The sequence below is a fragment of the Rhea pennata genome, chromosome 5 (genome assembly GCF_028389875.1).
Source record: "Rhea pennata isolate bPtePen1 chromosome 5, bPtePen1.pri, whole genome shotgun sequence".
NCBI lineage: Eukaryota > Metazoa > Chordata > Aves > Rheiformes > Rheidae > Rhea > Rhea pennata.
Window position 1 is genome coordinate 14545454 of NC_084667.1, and position 13276 is coordinate 14558729.

The window sequence follows — 13276 nt, forward strand, 5'->3', positions numbered from 1 at the left end:
CTGAGGACTGTAAAATGACAGACTGGAGCTCGAAGTGAATAACTAACTAATGCAAAAGCTCAAAGGCAAAACAATGCAGGGAGGGGATTGTAATAACGCATTCAGCTGAAACAAATAGCCATCTCAGAGCCTGTCTACACCATGCTAGCAAACGAATTAACAGCGAGGTTTCATTCATACGAGCAACTAGCTAAGAAAGCCCAGCACTAATCCTTCTGAAGCCAGTGGCAAAGTTCTCCCTGGGTCTTGTTTCAGCAGTCTAGGCTTATCCTTTATTACCTTACCACATATGTACAACATTATTCCAAATACCATTACATATAAACAAAATAAATATCCACCCCACGAAACTGAGGGGGGAAAGGGCGCCAACTGAAACTAAACAGGTTTCAGTTCCGTCCCTATTCTACCACATTCCTCACAGTCTCTATTTTCTAGATGTAAGAGTCACAAATTTTCTTACAATTTTCTCAATAAACATTATCGTACTCAAAATTTTAATCTGTTTTCATGCAAGAGCTGAGGTTCATCCCTGCTAAAATGTCCTCTAAAGTACCACAAATGTGAATATGCTAAGGATCAGTGCACATCCTACACGGATTTTTCTTCCACTATTCAATTGCTCAAGCAGCACGTCACTTCCTTATTTCTACCCGTTCCTATATGTGAATCAGACCTTGCAGAGACTGTCTCAGGAAATCACGTCTTTACTTAAGATCCTTTAGAATGAAGCAGTAGGAAGGTGCCTAAGAAGACAGCTCACGTGATCAAACACAGAGAAGTCTGAATTTAGGGCCTGAGATGAAACATTCCTTTATTCACATTTCACATTGGAGTTTTATTTTGGGACATGGTTCACGTGGAAGCATATAGGCTTCAGCGGAGTATCTGGATAGACTTGTGATAACCTTCCTCTAATAAGAAGGACGTCTTTGGAGGAGGACTGGAAGAGCAAGACTTGTGATCAGTTGAAGGACTGTACCTTCAAAGATCTTCCTATGGAGCTCAGAACAGCAGGTCTTACTGAACTGCTGAAATCACTGGGGAATATGGAGCACCACAGTTCTTTCTGATTTAAAAGATGAGTGGGTTTTTTTTAGGTACAACCCTGACTTCACAATGAAGAACTCTTTATAACTTCCTAGCTTCGTTTGGGACTTATCTGTCTTTGAACATAAAATTGGCACTGTGCAGTTCCCTCATTTGTGACCTGGCTATGTCAGGCTCCTCTTTTTTTTTTCCACTGTGCTTATTAAACTTCCTCCTATATATTTTCTGTCTCACTGATGCCAGTTTTCTCTTGTCCATCTGAGAAGTCTCCTGTAGCAGCTTCTTCGCTTTGCTTTCATTTTTGACTTACGAGCTGACCAACCCTCTTTCCCTGTTTCAAGTCTTCATTCCAGCAGTACCTATCCTGAGAATATTTAATTTCCTTATCAACACATTTAATACAGTTAACACTTCTTTCCAAGCTAGTTTAAACAAGCACTCTTCTGGCTCCCAGCTCCACATCTTGATTTCCTCTCTGAGATCAATGCCTTCCTGCAGTCAGCGCCACTCTGCTCAGCCTGCCCTCCGAAAGTGGGGGCTGTGGGTTTTCCCTTGTGTTGGTTATCTCATGAGACATCTGGAGAAATCCTGCTCTCCTGTATGATGAATTTATTTTATCTTCTTCCCTCTCAGAATTAGACTGAACCAGTGATTGTCCATACACACATTAACGGTATAAATAAGCGATGTGCATTTTTGTATGCCATCAACGATAAAGGTCATCTCGCAGGTTTTTATGCACTGTATGTGAGTTGTTTTGGCGTCTTTCAGAAGTACTGTACTGTACTACCCAGTTGTCACAAAGAGGGGTGGTTAGGTTGCGAAAGGATTAAGACAGTATGCATTGTTATAGTGACTGCATTTGTGAAACCAAATCCTGATTTAATGAATTATGGGCATCTGAATATTGCTTGTATTTCCAAAGAGCCCTGAGTGTTAGGCATGTTTCCCAAAAGACAATGGTAAGGACTCCACTTGGAAAAAATTACATTTAGAGTACGTCTATCCTGCAGTTGACGCAGAGACTGGAGTTTGGAAAGACATACCTGGATGTGTTTCAGCTAGCTAGCTCACGGGTTGCTAGGACTACAGTCAGTACCGCAGCACAGAGCTCCAGATGGGCTGCAGCAGCATGCGAGCGCCAGCGAACAGAGCAGTCTGCAAATGCTGAGCTCTGTGCTGCCACCATTACACCGGGAGCCGCACGCAGCTGGCTCGTTCTAAGTGGCTAAAGAATCCGTCTCTCAGAGTTAGGCAGTAAAAAGTAGACAAAAGAACTAAAACGGATCAATCTTGGCATTTCTCAGCCCATGAAAACTGAGCTCTCCTCAACTTCTTGATAACTGAAGTCTCTACATCTCTCCTGTGAGCCTTCTCCCGTCAAAACATACTCTGTTCCTATTTTAAGGAGCATTGGCTGTGTTTTTTTGAATTTTTAAACTTTTCTTAACCTACTAATCTGTGTGACATGATTGCTACATGGATACAAGAAACAGATGCAAGAAATCATGTTTTCTTTCATTATTGTTTATTTACCCTGCATTTGGCACATTTTATGTACTGCTCCCTTTCTATTTCCCTTTTGTTCAAATGGACATTTCACACAATAGCAGGGGCAAGATTTTTTTTTTAAGGGAGATAATATAGTGATAACATAATGTAAATGCAAAGACTGAAGGGCAGGAATAGCACAAGAAACCAACTGGAACTTAATTTTTTTTAACCTATCGCATTTCAAGTTTGTGGTATTTCTTTGAAAAATGGCAACAACGGTACTTCTGGACCAGATTCTGCTCTCAATTACATTAACATAAACTCAGAGGAAATCTACTGACTTTATTGATATTACTCTTTGTCTACTGTAAGGTCAATATGAAATAAGTGAGCCAACAGCACCTCATACAAGAGCTGGTTCCATTCGTACTTGGTTACGGAACATCTTCCACCATGACTTCTACTCCTTTCTATTTTAATGTCTGCATTGTAACACGTGTGCCTACGTGTCTGTGCACACACACACGCACACACACACACAAACACACAGAATATTACGGATATGCAAGCTAAGTAATAACTCTTTCAGGGATTCTGGAAAAACATATGCCTATATGCCTGTTTCTCACCTCTGAAAACCATCTGGAATTTGAGCTTTTAGTAAATACAGAAGAGTGGCAAAGTATTATAAATTTATCTCATGCATTATTTGAGAGAAAAAAAGATTTGTTGTAGAAAGTATGAATGTTTTTATAAGCTAAAGTACACTCTTCATTAGCATTGTTGAATCAAAACATCATTGATTTGACATTTGATTGATTATAATACTCCAGTAAGAATAGAATAACAACAGAAAAAAGATTATCAGCATGGAGAAGGTTTAAAATTGACTTTCTCCTTTCACATATGCACGGCTCTTGCATGCACTGTTCTACGCTATAAGCACATAGAGGTATTTAGTAACATTTTGTAAAACAGTTTCCTATAAATCCAAAAACAAATGATTAATGTAGTCTAAGTGTCTATAGAGTCATTCTGGATTTATATCCATGTACCCAAAAGCTGAATCTGTCCACTGTCTATTTCATGTCTAAGTCAACAATAAAAAAATTAGAGAGGCATCATAATTGGATCATTTTTTTTAAAGTTTTTAGAAAAAATGTTGAAAGAGTTCTCATAGATGGTATCGTGCTACCTCAGGAAATGAACCAGGAGAAATGTAATCCATTTGGATAGGCCTCATTCATGTAGTAGAACAACATATATCCAAAGTTTTCATTGCTAGGCTGGGATATCTATTCTGAGTTCTGGTATCATAAACACACACCTCCCGCTTCAGGATTAGATACTGCCCAAACAAATGACAATTCATCCTATGATTTTAATGGGGTCATGATTTCACCATTTATCGGCATTATACACCTCAGGAAAAATACATCCTTAAAACCTAATCTTGCCCTCCCTTCAGGGAGATCTTTGCCTGCATTAGGACAGTAAAATGGAACCTACACACTGAATTCTTCTATAGCCTTTACTCCTGACTGTACATACCAGACTAGATCCTGTCCCCATACAACTCCCGCTAGCTTCGCAAGAGATCTGAATATGGCACATATTCACAACACAGTTTAATCCCTAGGATTTACTCCTACAACTAATCTCAGGCAACGGTCTGCTGAAAATCCAGGGCACAGAGATTTCACAATGAGTGGAAGACATTTCAGCTGGGACATACCTTTCCAGTCCTGCTGCATGCTTCCTCTTTCCTGGGACAGTCGCTGGGAAGGGAGTCACTCTCTTCTCCATTGCCCTTGGAACTTTTAATGAGTATTGCTTTGGTTTATTTCAAAAGAAGCTATCGAAAAGCAAGCTAAGTGTCTGACAAGACACTACAGAGAGAAAAATCTGGGCGACACAGAAAAAACGATCTGAATTAAAATACAAAAATGGAAAGAAAAATATAGGTGAGGTATTTTTCCGTATCTTTTCTTCCATGATTCTGCTCCTCCATCTGTTCTGTCTTTGAAGTCTATGGTTCGCCATTCATATTCCATCTCTGTGCTTGGAAATTGCTCTTCATGAGGTGAAAAGTGAAGGAAAAGAAAAAAAGCAAACGGAGTGAGGAAGAGATGAAGGGATACAGGGAGGAAGAGATCTATTGTGTGTAAAGGTTTCCAAAGGAGGTATGGAAACGTGTTCCCCAAGGTCATGGTCTTCCATGGAGCTGTTTGCGTTTTCACGCTGTTAAAGATAAATGTAGCAGGTGTGCAAGAGGAGCCAAATTCCACATGCTACAGTAAGTGCAAAATCTCAAAATGCAGAAGCCATCACACCAAGGGTTTCCCGTCCTCTGAGAGAGTCCGCCCACAGTGGTTCTCTAGAAACAGTTCTATTATCAAGTAGATATCCATTACTTTTTGGGGTTTTTTGTATTTTATTTAAAAAGAATCTTTTCTCTAATAATATATAGAATATATAAATAATAATTATTAAAAAAAAACTATTTGAGTTTGCTTTCCGCTCTCCAACCCATCTGTATTTTTTGTGGTTTGCTGATATATTAAAAGACAAGAAAATCAACTCTGCTCACTATTTAAAAAAAATATTAAATCCACATTTCAGGTTTCCCAGGAGAAAGAGAAGGGGAGAGGTGGGAGAAAAACAAATTAAAACAAAAAAAGTAACAGGAGAATCAAAACCTTCTGTCTCTTCAAAGTAGTTGTCAAGAGCTTTAAACACTTGTGCTTTCAGTGTACACCCACAGGAAAAATAACAAAAAACAACAACAAAAAAACAAAAACCCAAGGACCTAAAATTTTTTAAAAAGGTAATAATAATCCTAGTAGTAGAAAGGACAGCAAATTGCTCAGAGTTTATGTGTCTTTTTAGTTATTTTAGCAGCCACCCCTTTTTTCTGCAGAGGGAGAGCTGCCACCACAGCCACCTCCTCGGCTCGAGAGAGGCTCTTCTGCATCGTCCTCGTCAAAGCCATGAAAGGTCGAGGTGTCGCTTTCTGACGTGGAACCGAACAAGTCCTCCGTAGTGCGTGCTGGCGCTGCTTCGTCCCTCCTGCCTTCTCTTCCCAAATGAGCTGACATGTATGATGAATATATCAGCACATGGGTTAAGCAACAGGCATCATCATCATAATTTTTTAATCATCATTATTATTAAACAATTCAGACTATCGAGCTCATAGGTGTGTGCTTGTACGTGCCCGCGCACCTCAACAACATAGCTCAGTAGAACTGCAGTAAGAAAAATAAAGAAGGAACAGTTACTTTTTAAAAGAAAAAAAAAATCTACAAACACAAGTGCCCATAGCTATGGCAGCGAAAGGGTTAATGATGTTTTCCTCTCTTCAAAAGACATTAAAATATTTTCTTGTGATTACCTAGATCGATTTTAAAACATTTTTAGACCATATAAATAATTAGACGCCGTTAGCTCTAAGCACAATGACTGTCCTTCAGACTGGCAGCAACTGTCAGAAATTTACTGCTATAGAAATATAACCCATTAGGTGCCTTACCAACCTCAAGACTACCTTTTTTCCCTGCCCCGCACCTGACTCTAAAGAGGCTCCTCTGAAGACAAAATTAAATACACTTTGAAAACTAAGCAAAAGTAAACTAAATAAATGCTTTTATTCCTATTTCATGGCATCTCCTTCAAAAAAAAAAAAAAAAGGAAAAGAAAAAAAGGCAAACCCAAATATATACAGTTCATCTACTAAAACAACTAAGATGAGAAATGACCTGTCTTGGGGAACACTGAGAAGTTCAGAAGTGTATGTCAATCCAACTTTCAACATGGAACAGGAAATTCTCCACACAGAACATTAATAGCAACAACAACAACAACAACAACAACAAAAAGAAGACTCTTAAAAAGAAAAGTCAAATATTGAAATCTGTGAAACTGAAGCTTATTTTCTCTCGTCAGTCAAATGTATTCGGTGATTAATAGTACACCCCTTAAATTCCTTCTCCAAGAAAGGTAGAGTAAAAGATGTCTCTTGTGCTCCAGCACAATGAAAGCATCAGTTTGCAGGGGACAGCTATTTTATCATTCAGAAACACTAACATGATATTAAATAATCAAGTCTTTGGTCCCTCTCCAGCTACAAGAATCAGCGGTATAACAAATACACTGCATTGCTTAAGAAACCAACAAAGAATTAAATGCTGTTCAAAAAAAGTAAATGGATATAACAAAATAATCGGTAGATGAACCACTTCATAGAGATGTGATTTTACTGACTTTGTGAAGGGAAGAAACAGTATAATTTCCATGACCTCCCTTTCAGTATAATGAACATGTTCTCCAATATCAAGAAAGAGGAAGATGGCAGCCACCAAAGAGTTTTCTCTGTTTTAGGTTACAGATTAGTGTGTGTGGTTGCACCTTAATCACTTTCATCACTTGTCTGTCACACCATTGCAGACCCTTATGAATGACTCAGATGAGTCAAAATTTGTGCAAGGATAGCATTTAATGGAACTGATTTTGCACAGTTTAGGTTACATGAAGATCTACTTTATCACACTAAGGTATCAAGGGAATTAATGTGCTCGTGTTATGTTCTGATATAATCATTGTAGCAATGTTTAAATGGCAAAAAAACATGAATCTGACTCACTGTGCAATATATGGAGGATGCTGAAATTAGTCATATAGAACTATTACAATCAAGGGAAAGGGGAATCATTTTCCAAGATGGCACCGCACGTCATGTGAGCTTCCCTTCTAGTTGTTAAGAAGCGAACACATATACACTAAAAGATCTATGCTAGTGACTGCACAGTACTCATAGAGAAGCCCCTGGAGAAAACGAAAGGGGTTGCCATTGGTCCTCTGCTGGCCACTCATTATCACTTCAATGTATCTTCAGAGGTCACGACAACTGTAGAAGGCAATTTGCCAGTGAGGGTGTACTCCTGCTCCTACTGAATTTGGTAAGAGCATTACTATGAATTTCAGTGGGAGTATGAGAAGGCACAAGAACACTCCACGTTGCATTTCAGCCATCGAACAACAAGCATCTTTCAGTGACTACAGAACAGAAGCAGCAGCAGCAACATCGAATTTCAAGGTCTCTTTGTTTTTCAGATTTACTGTTAACGGTCTCATCACCACTACTATCACCACTATCCAGACATATCACCTCTGGAAACTTGGACTGAAGCAGGAATACACAGTTGTTAAAGGTTTCCCATTCCTTCTACCACCAACACCACCTCCCACCCAAGCTATAAATAACAGCTCAGCTGGGATAAAATTCCCCCCCCCCAAAAAAAAAAGAAAGATAGAACCATAGAACCAGAAATAAAGACAACTTAGGATGAGAAAGACACAACTGCCTACATTTGAAAAGAGAGAAGGAAGAAAACAGAGAAATAAAAACCTCTTTAAACAAAATTAATGATAGTCATCTTGTAAGAGGATAATTCTTGAGAACTACCCCCATTCCTACCCTATAATTTCCTCCCTTTTTCTTTTTTGGATGAAGAAATGCATGAAATGTGTAATCAATGGAAATGCTTGTCATGCAACTTTCATAAATCTTCTAAGTAATTTATAGTTGTAATTGCAGCATTTGAAGACAGAGCCCATTCTTTAACATTGTCATAGGATTTTCTCCTTCCATTTAAAGAACAACTAGTACATGTAACAACGTTCACAGCAGCCAATAAATACATTAAATCTTTATTATGTCTTAAGGCCCCATCAAACATGAATCCAACGATGGGTTTTATGACAGCAAATTTCCCAATCATCCTTTCTCACAAACACAGACAAGAGGTAAAGCCTTGTTTCCCATTCCCTCCCAGACATGCTGCCTTTCTTCAAAATCTTCAGAAGATGCAAAAAATGAATTACACAAATGCTTTTGTATGAGAAAGTTGCAAGGAGTCACCTACCAGAGCGCCCACAGTCTGAGCATGATACAAGTTCCTCAGGCCGGCCACTTTTTTTGTTCATACTGGAGCCTCCGAGGCAGAAGTCACAGTAGTTATTAGGAATGATGACCCCGTCTGGTCCTTTCTGGGCTGCAGTCAGGTTAGAAATCAGTGTTACTTGAAGGGCATTCAGTTTGGACATCTCCCTCTTCTCTTTGATATGATATTAATTCAATGAGTTTGCAGGCCACAGTCTTCCCAAAGTGTTCTCAATTAGAACAAAAACTGAATTGTATAAATCAGTCACCTTCATTTTAAATATATATGTTGTACACATTTTTAATTATATTTAATGTTATTAATTTAATACATATTTTAAGTAGGTATGTTATACATATTTTTCCTGAAGTAAACTTCACCGTTTCCTTTACAATGTCAGCTAGGCTCGTCCCTCACAAGGACCTTCTAGCACAGAATCCCTGCACAACTCAAGGAATTTCTACGTGGAAAACATAAAGGGTCTCTAACGCTGTACTAGACCTAAGCTGTCAGTAAGCCCAGTGTGTTTTTCCAAACAGCAGCTACAACTGTAAACTCACAAAATACAAACTCAGAAAGAAAAAACACATTCCTCAAAACATAAATGTAGCAAGGAGGAAAGGTAGCTACCCTCACCATTTTTTTTTTTTCAAAGACATTACATCTCAAAGTAGTAGGGTCTCCTTAGCTAAAAAGTTAGTTCAAATCCCCAGATATTCACAAAGAAGTCATCAGTGGATGGTTCAGCCAAGGGTAAGCTACCTGTGGCAGCGTGTATGTGCCCTCCTGGGAGAAGCGGCACAGGCAGCACAGCAGGTCCAGCACTGGGTGAATACTCAGGGCAGGTGCAAAGAACTGTGAGTTTCTCTCTCTTCTGGTCTACCCTTAATTTTGTCTTTCGAACTTTAGCACTGTGCTTGCTGGCTCTCTAGTAGGCTTTATATTTCTTTTAAAATCCTAAATATTTGTGATAGGCTTACCAACATGCACCAACAAGCTCAAATGAGCCCCATCAGTGCTACAGATACTCCAGGGACAGGCAGTTCCAGGATGTGGTTTCACTCACTTCTCTGCTTTAGAAGGACTGAGATCAGAACTGCCGTTTTTCTTTTCTGCCCTCCAGAGAGGAGAAACTTCTTGTTCCTCCATACCCTAACTAGGAATAGGATGGGGAGGGGGGAAGCAGATGGGAGGGGATAGTTAGGTTTTGGTTTTCTTTTTTTAATTTAGAGATTAAAAATCCCAGTGGTATACCTGGCCCAAGTCTATCCCATCAATATTTTTACAAACTAGAAAATGAAGACCTTTAAACAGTACCATCTGTATTTAATTATCTTTTTAAGGAATATCTTGTAACATGCATATTTTTACCAGATATTTTGAAATGATTTACTAATGGCCTTAAGAAAGAGTTTTTGTCCACATCCAAAGCTCCCCCAAAGAACAATGACATTCTAAAGGGTTTCTGGTACCAGGCCAAGACATAAAGCTAAAATTAAAATTTATTAAAATTTCCTCAGAGTTCAATTTATTTTTCAGGTTTGGGTTAATTATTTTCTTCCAGTTGTTGATTCATTGAACTTTTTGGAAATTGGTAGTTGGAAGACTGCAGATAAGTTGCTATTAAGAAATAATTAAAAAACATAATGGTGCAAATACACCATTCTCTTCCTGCATTATCATCATTCCTTGACATATTTACTAAATAATGATCTTTATTCTGAATGAGTCCTGGTATAGCAGACCCGCACTTCTCCCAGAATTAGACAGAAGCTTCTACTGTTAGGTTAGCATTTTGCTTGTCAGTGGAGAGGTAGTTAATATTTGCATAAAAAATAAGCAAAAAAGAATAGGAACCAGATGGAAGCCCAGCATACCAACTCATTTTAAGAGCTTTAACAAAATGATCATAAAGTGGCTAGCTGTGCATTTATTTTCATCTAAATAGCAGATCTCACTAGCATTTATTTTCCCCCTCTATCCCCACTTCTGAAAAAATTAAGTAATTACCTCTTTATATTGTGCTGCTTCTAAAGACAGGTCATGTGAAATGCAAACTTAGTGAGTTCTGTCTTCAGTGATTTTTATTTTTGTTGTTGTTGTTCTTTATTACATCATCTTTCATCCGAGTTTCTCAAAGCACATTACAGGTACTAAGGTCCTAATACTAACCCTCAATGAAGTCAGAAGTCTCTTTTGCCATTGACTCTAACCAAAGTGCTAATTAAGTTTCATGGTGAAGAGGCATCATTGCATTTTACAGCTGGAAAAACTTGGAGATAGAAAGATTAAATCACTTACTCAAGAACACACAAGAATTTTGTGGTGAGGCCACAAATGCAAACAAGATTTCAAGGTGCCAGCCACTGGGTTAAGTAAAAAGCATTACTTCTACCACTGCTCAGGATGGTGTAATAGACGCAATACTCTGGGAACACTGACTTAAATTTTGCGAAGTAACTTGTGAGTTGCTTTGAGACAACTGACAGTTGTCCTGGAAATGGGACAGAGAATCTTGTGAAAATATGTATGCTGAGCAATTTGTGTACAGTTTGTGGGACAGGTGGAATGTGATGAAACTGAAAATATTCTCCTGGACTATTGACAAGGGAACAGACTTGTTCCTGACCACCTCCTCTTTTCCCCCTTTTTCTTACAATTTAATTTTTAATGTGAGTGCATATATGCTCATCTATATATGTATTTATGTATATATGTCAGTCAAAACTATAGACTTCCTTCAGCAGACCAAAAGGGATGTCAGATCTGAAAGTTGTACACAGACGAGAAGTTCCTGAAGTTGCAGCAATGATGTGTTAAATAATGCATCTTCATAGCCAAGCAAGTCAGGCAATGTTATTCTCCTCAATGCTTTTTTGTTCTAATAGGTGCAAAAACTAGAATCAAACCTGACTCAAGCTTGGTTTCTTGATCAGTACTGTACAATGATCTAGCCCCAGGCTAGATCACAGAAGGTTTAAGGAATAAAGAGATTTCTGGATGATAGTAAGTGCAGTTCTTATTTTCAAAGGATTTTGTGTGTGTGTGTGCTTGGAAGTTTTTAGTTCTATTTTACTGTAGCTCACAGAAGATGAGGGAATTAAGAAACAAAGCACAGACAGTAAGGTACTCATGAGACGGGTATTGTGTACCAAAAGCCGAACACAACTCCCATCCTTTAATTAATGAAAATACTCATAAAAGTAAATACAAGAATGAACTCACAAGTGAAAGCAATTAAGTTACTAGGGGCTGATGCATTGCTGCTTTACATCTGAGACATGGTAATGGACTATGTATACACTTTTTGCACAAGTTAATCACAAAGCAGAAGCTGCTAGCTTTAGCCACATGACAGCTCAGCTAATGAGAAGTAACTCACCAAGGTGTGCTAACTCAACCATTTGGATCAGATGAATATAACCAGATGTTGTTTTTAAAGTGTTCATACAGAATAAGAAACCATTTTAAAGCAAAGCCTTGAAAATTAGCTATGATCATCTAAAAATCCCTCTGATTTTTCTCTTGTATTATAAACTGGAACCACAGATCAAAAGCCTTGATGACTCCATTGCCTGAGCTAATATGTGCTCATAGGGGGTGTATTTTAAAAAGTGCCTCTTGTTTGTTCAACATGGTGTGGCTCTCTAATTTCAAGAAAAGCCTCTGTTTCCATTCATATCTGCCCCAACATAAAATAGAGTATATTGGTATAAAGTACTTATTAAAACGGATTAAGGAGATCCACAGAAAGATCTGCAAAGGCTCCTCTGTACCTGAAAGCTCATTCACATGAAAATAGAATGCAGATGTAAAATGAAATTAATATTTCCAAATAACTTTGGTATACTCCTATTCAGTAATAGAAAATTTTTTCTTCTTTAGCTTAATCAAGTGAATTTCAAACTGTATTAAGCTAAATAGAATAAAGACCAGCTTAAAATGTAGAAAAGTTGTTCAGAGAGGTCTCCTTGAAAAATAAGTACTACATTTTTAATTATTCTGTATTACATTACATGATAACTTCTCTGTGTAGGTTAACACCTAAGAGGCTAAACAACTTGACTGAGTTTTTGTTTAAAAAAACTTCTGTGCCTTCCTGTTTTTGAAGGTAAAGGGTCTAAAACGGAGTTCTAGATCCTCCCCTCCCCAAGTAATCAAAAACTTGGAAGTTACCTTCCTTATGGTTTCATTCTAATAAAATAAACAAACAAATAAACAAAGGTTGTTTCTAGTCAAACAGTATCATGAAATTAGGATTGTTCTTTTCTCCGTCATGTCCTGGAGCCACGTGACTCAGTAAGAATCTCAGTTTTCTAGCTCTCATGGATGCAGAGTGTCTCGAATGGAAAACAAGTTCAGAAGAAGCAATTCTTGTCTCTGTTTTTCAACAGGAAAACTCAGAATACAAGTATTTTCAGTGGGTTTACTTCAAACTGTGACTTTTAAATATATAAATACATATAAATATATGGATATTATAAATATTTATAAATATATAACTAGATAAATTATATATATATAAATAAACAAGAAACCAAATTTTTTATTTCCTGATTTCTAAGTGAAGTTATTACTTTCAGAGATTCGGATTGTGATCTTTAAACACTCGTCTGGAGCTGGAAACGGTGCTGAAAAGAGAAACTGGATTCTCTGTTCCTTGGTACCAAATGATAATTACATATTTCTTTAACCTGTGAAGAAATTCATACCTGACTATAACATAAAACTTGTCCATAGTTCAAGCAAAGAATCTAGGTCTGGTAGCATTTAATCCCTCTTTTATATAA

At 37.8% G+C, this 13276-nt stretch overlaps 1 protein-coding gene across 8 annotated transcripts in view; it reads right to left on the minus strand.

The window, feature by feature from the left end:
- DPF3 (double PHD fingers 3) overlaps positions 1-13276 on the minus strand; it is a 172604-nt gene that overhangs the window by 21925 nt on the left and 137403 nt on the right. For 6 of the 8 annotated variants that reach the window (XR_009958447.1, XM_062576111.1, XM_062576110.1 and 3 more), the window contains one exon: positions 8469-8597. Coding sequence is in view for 5 of the 8 variants with exons in the window: in XM_062576111.1 (XP_062432095.1) it covers positions 8469-8597 (129 nt within the window). In the remaining 3 variants the exon portion in view is untranslated. Of the gene's footprint in view, positions 1-4279; positions 5636-8468; positions 8598-13276 lie in introns of all 8 variants that reach the window. The other 2 variants (XR_009958446.1, XR_009958445.1) reach the window with 1 other exon arrangement.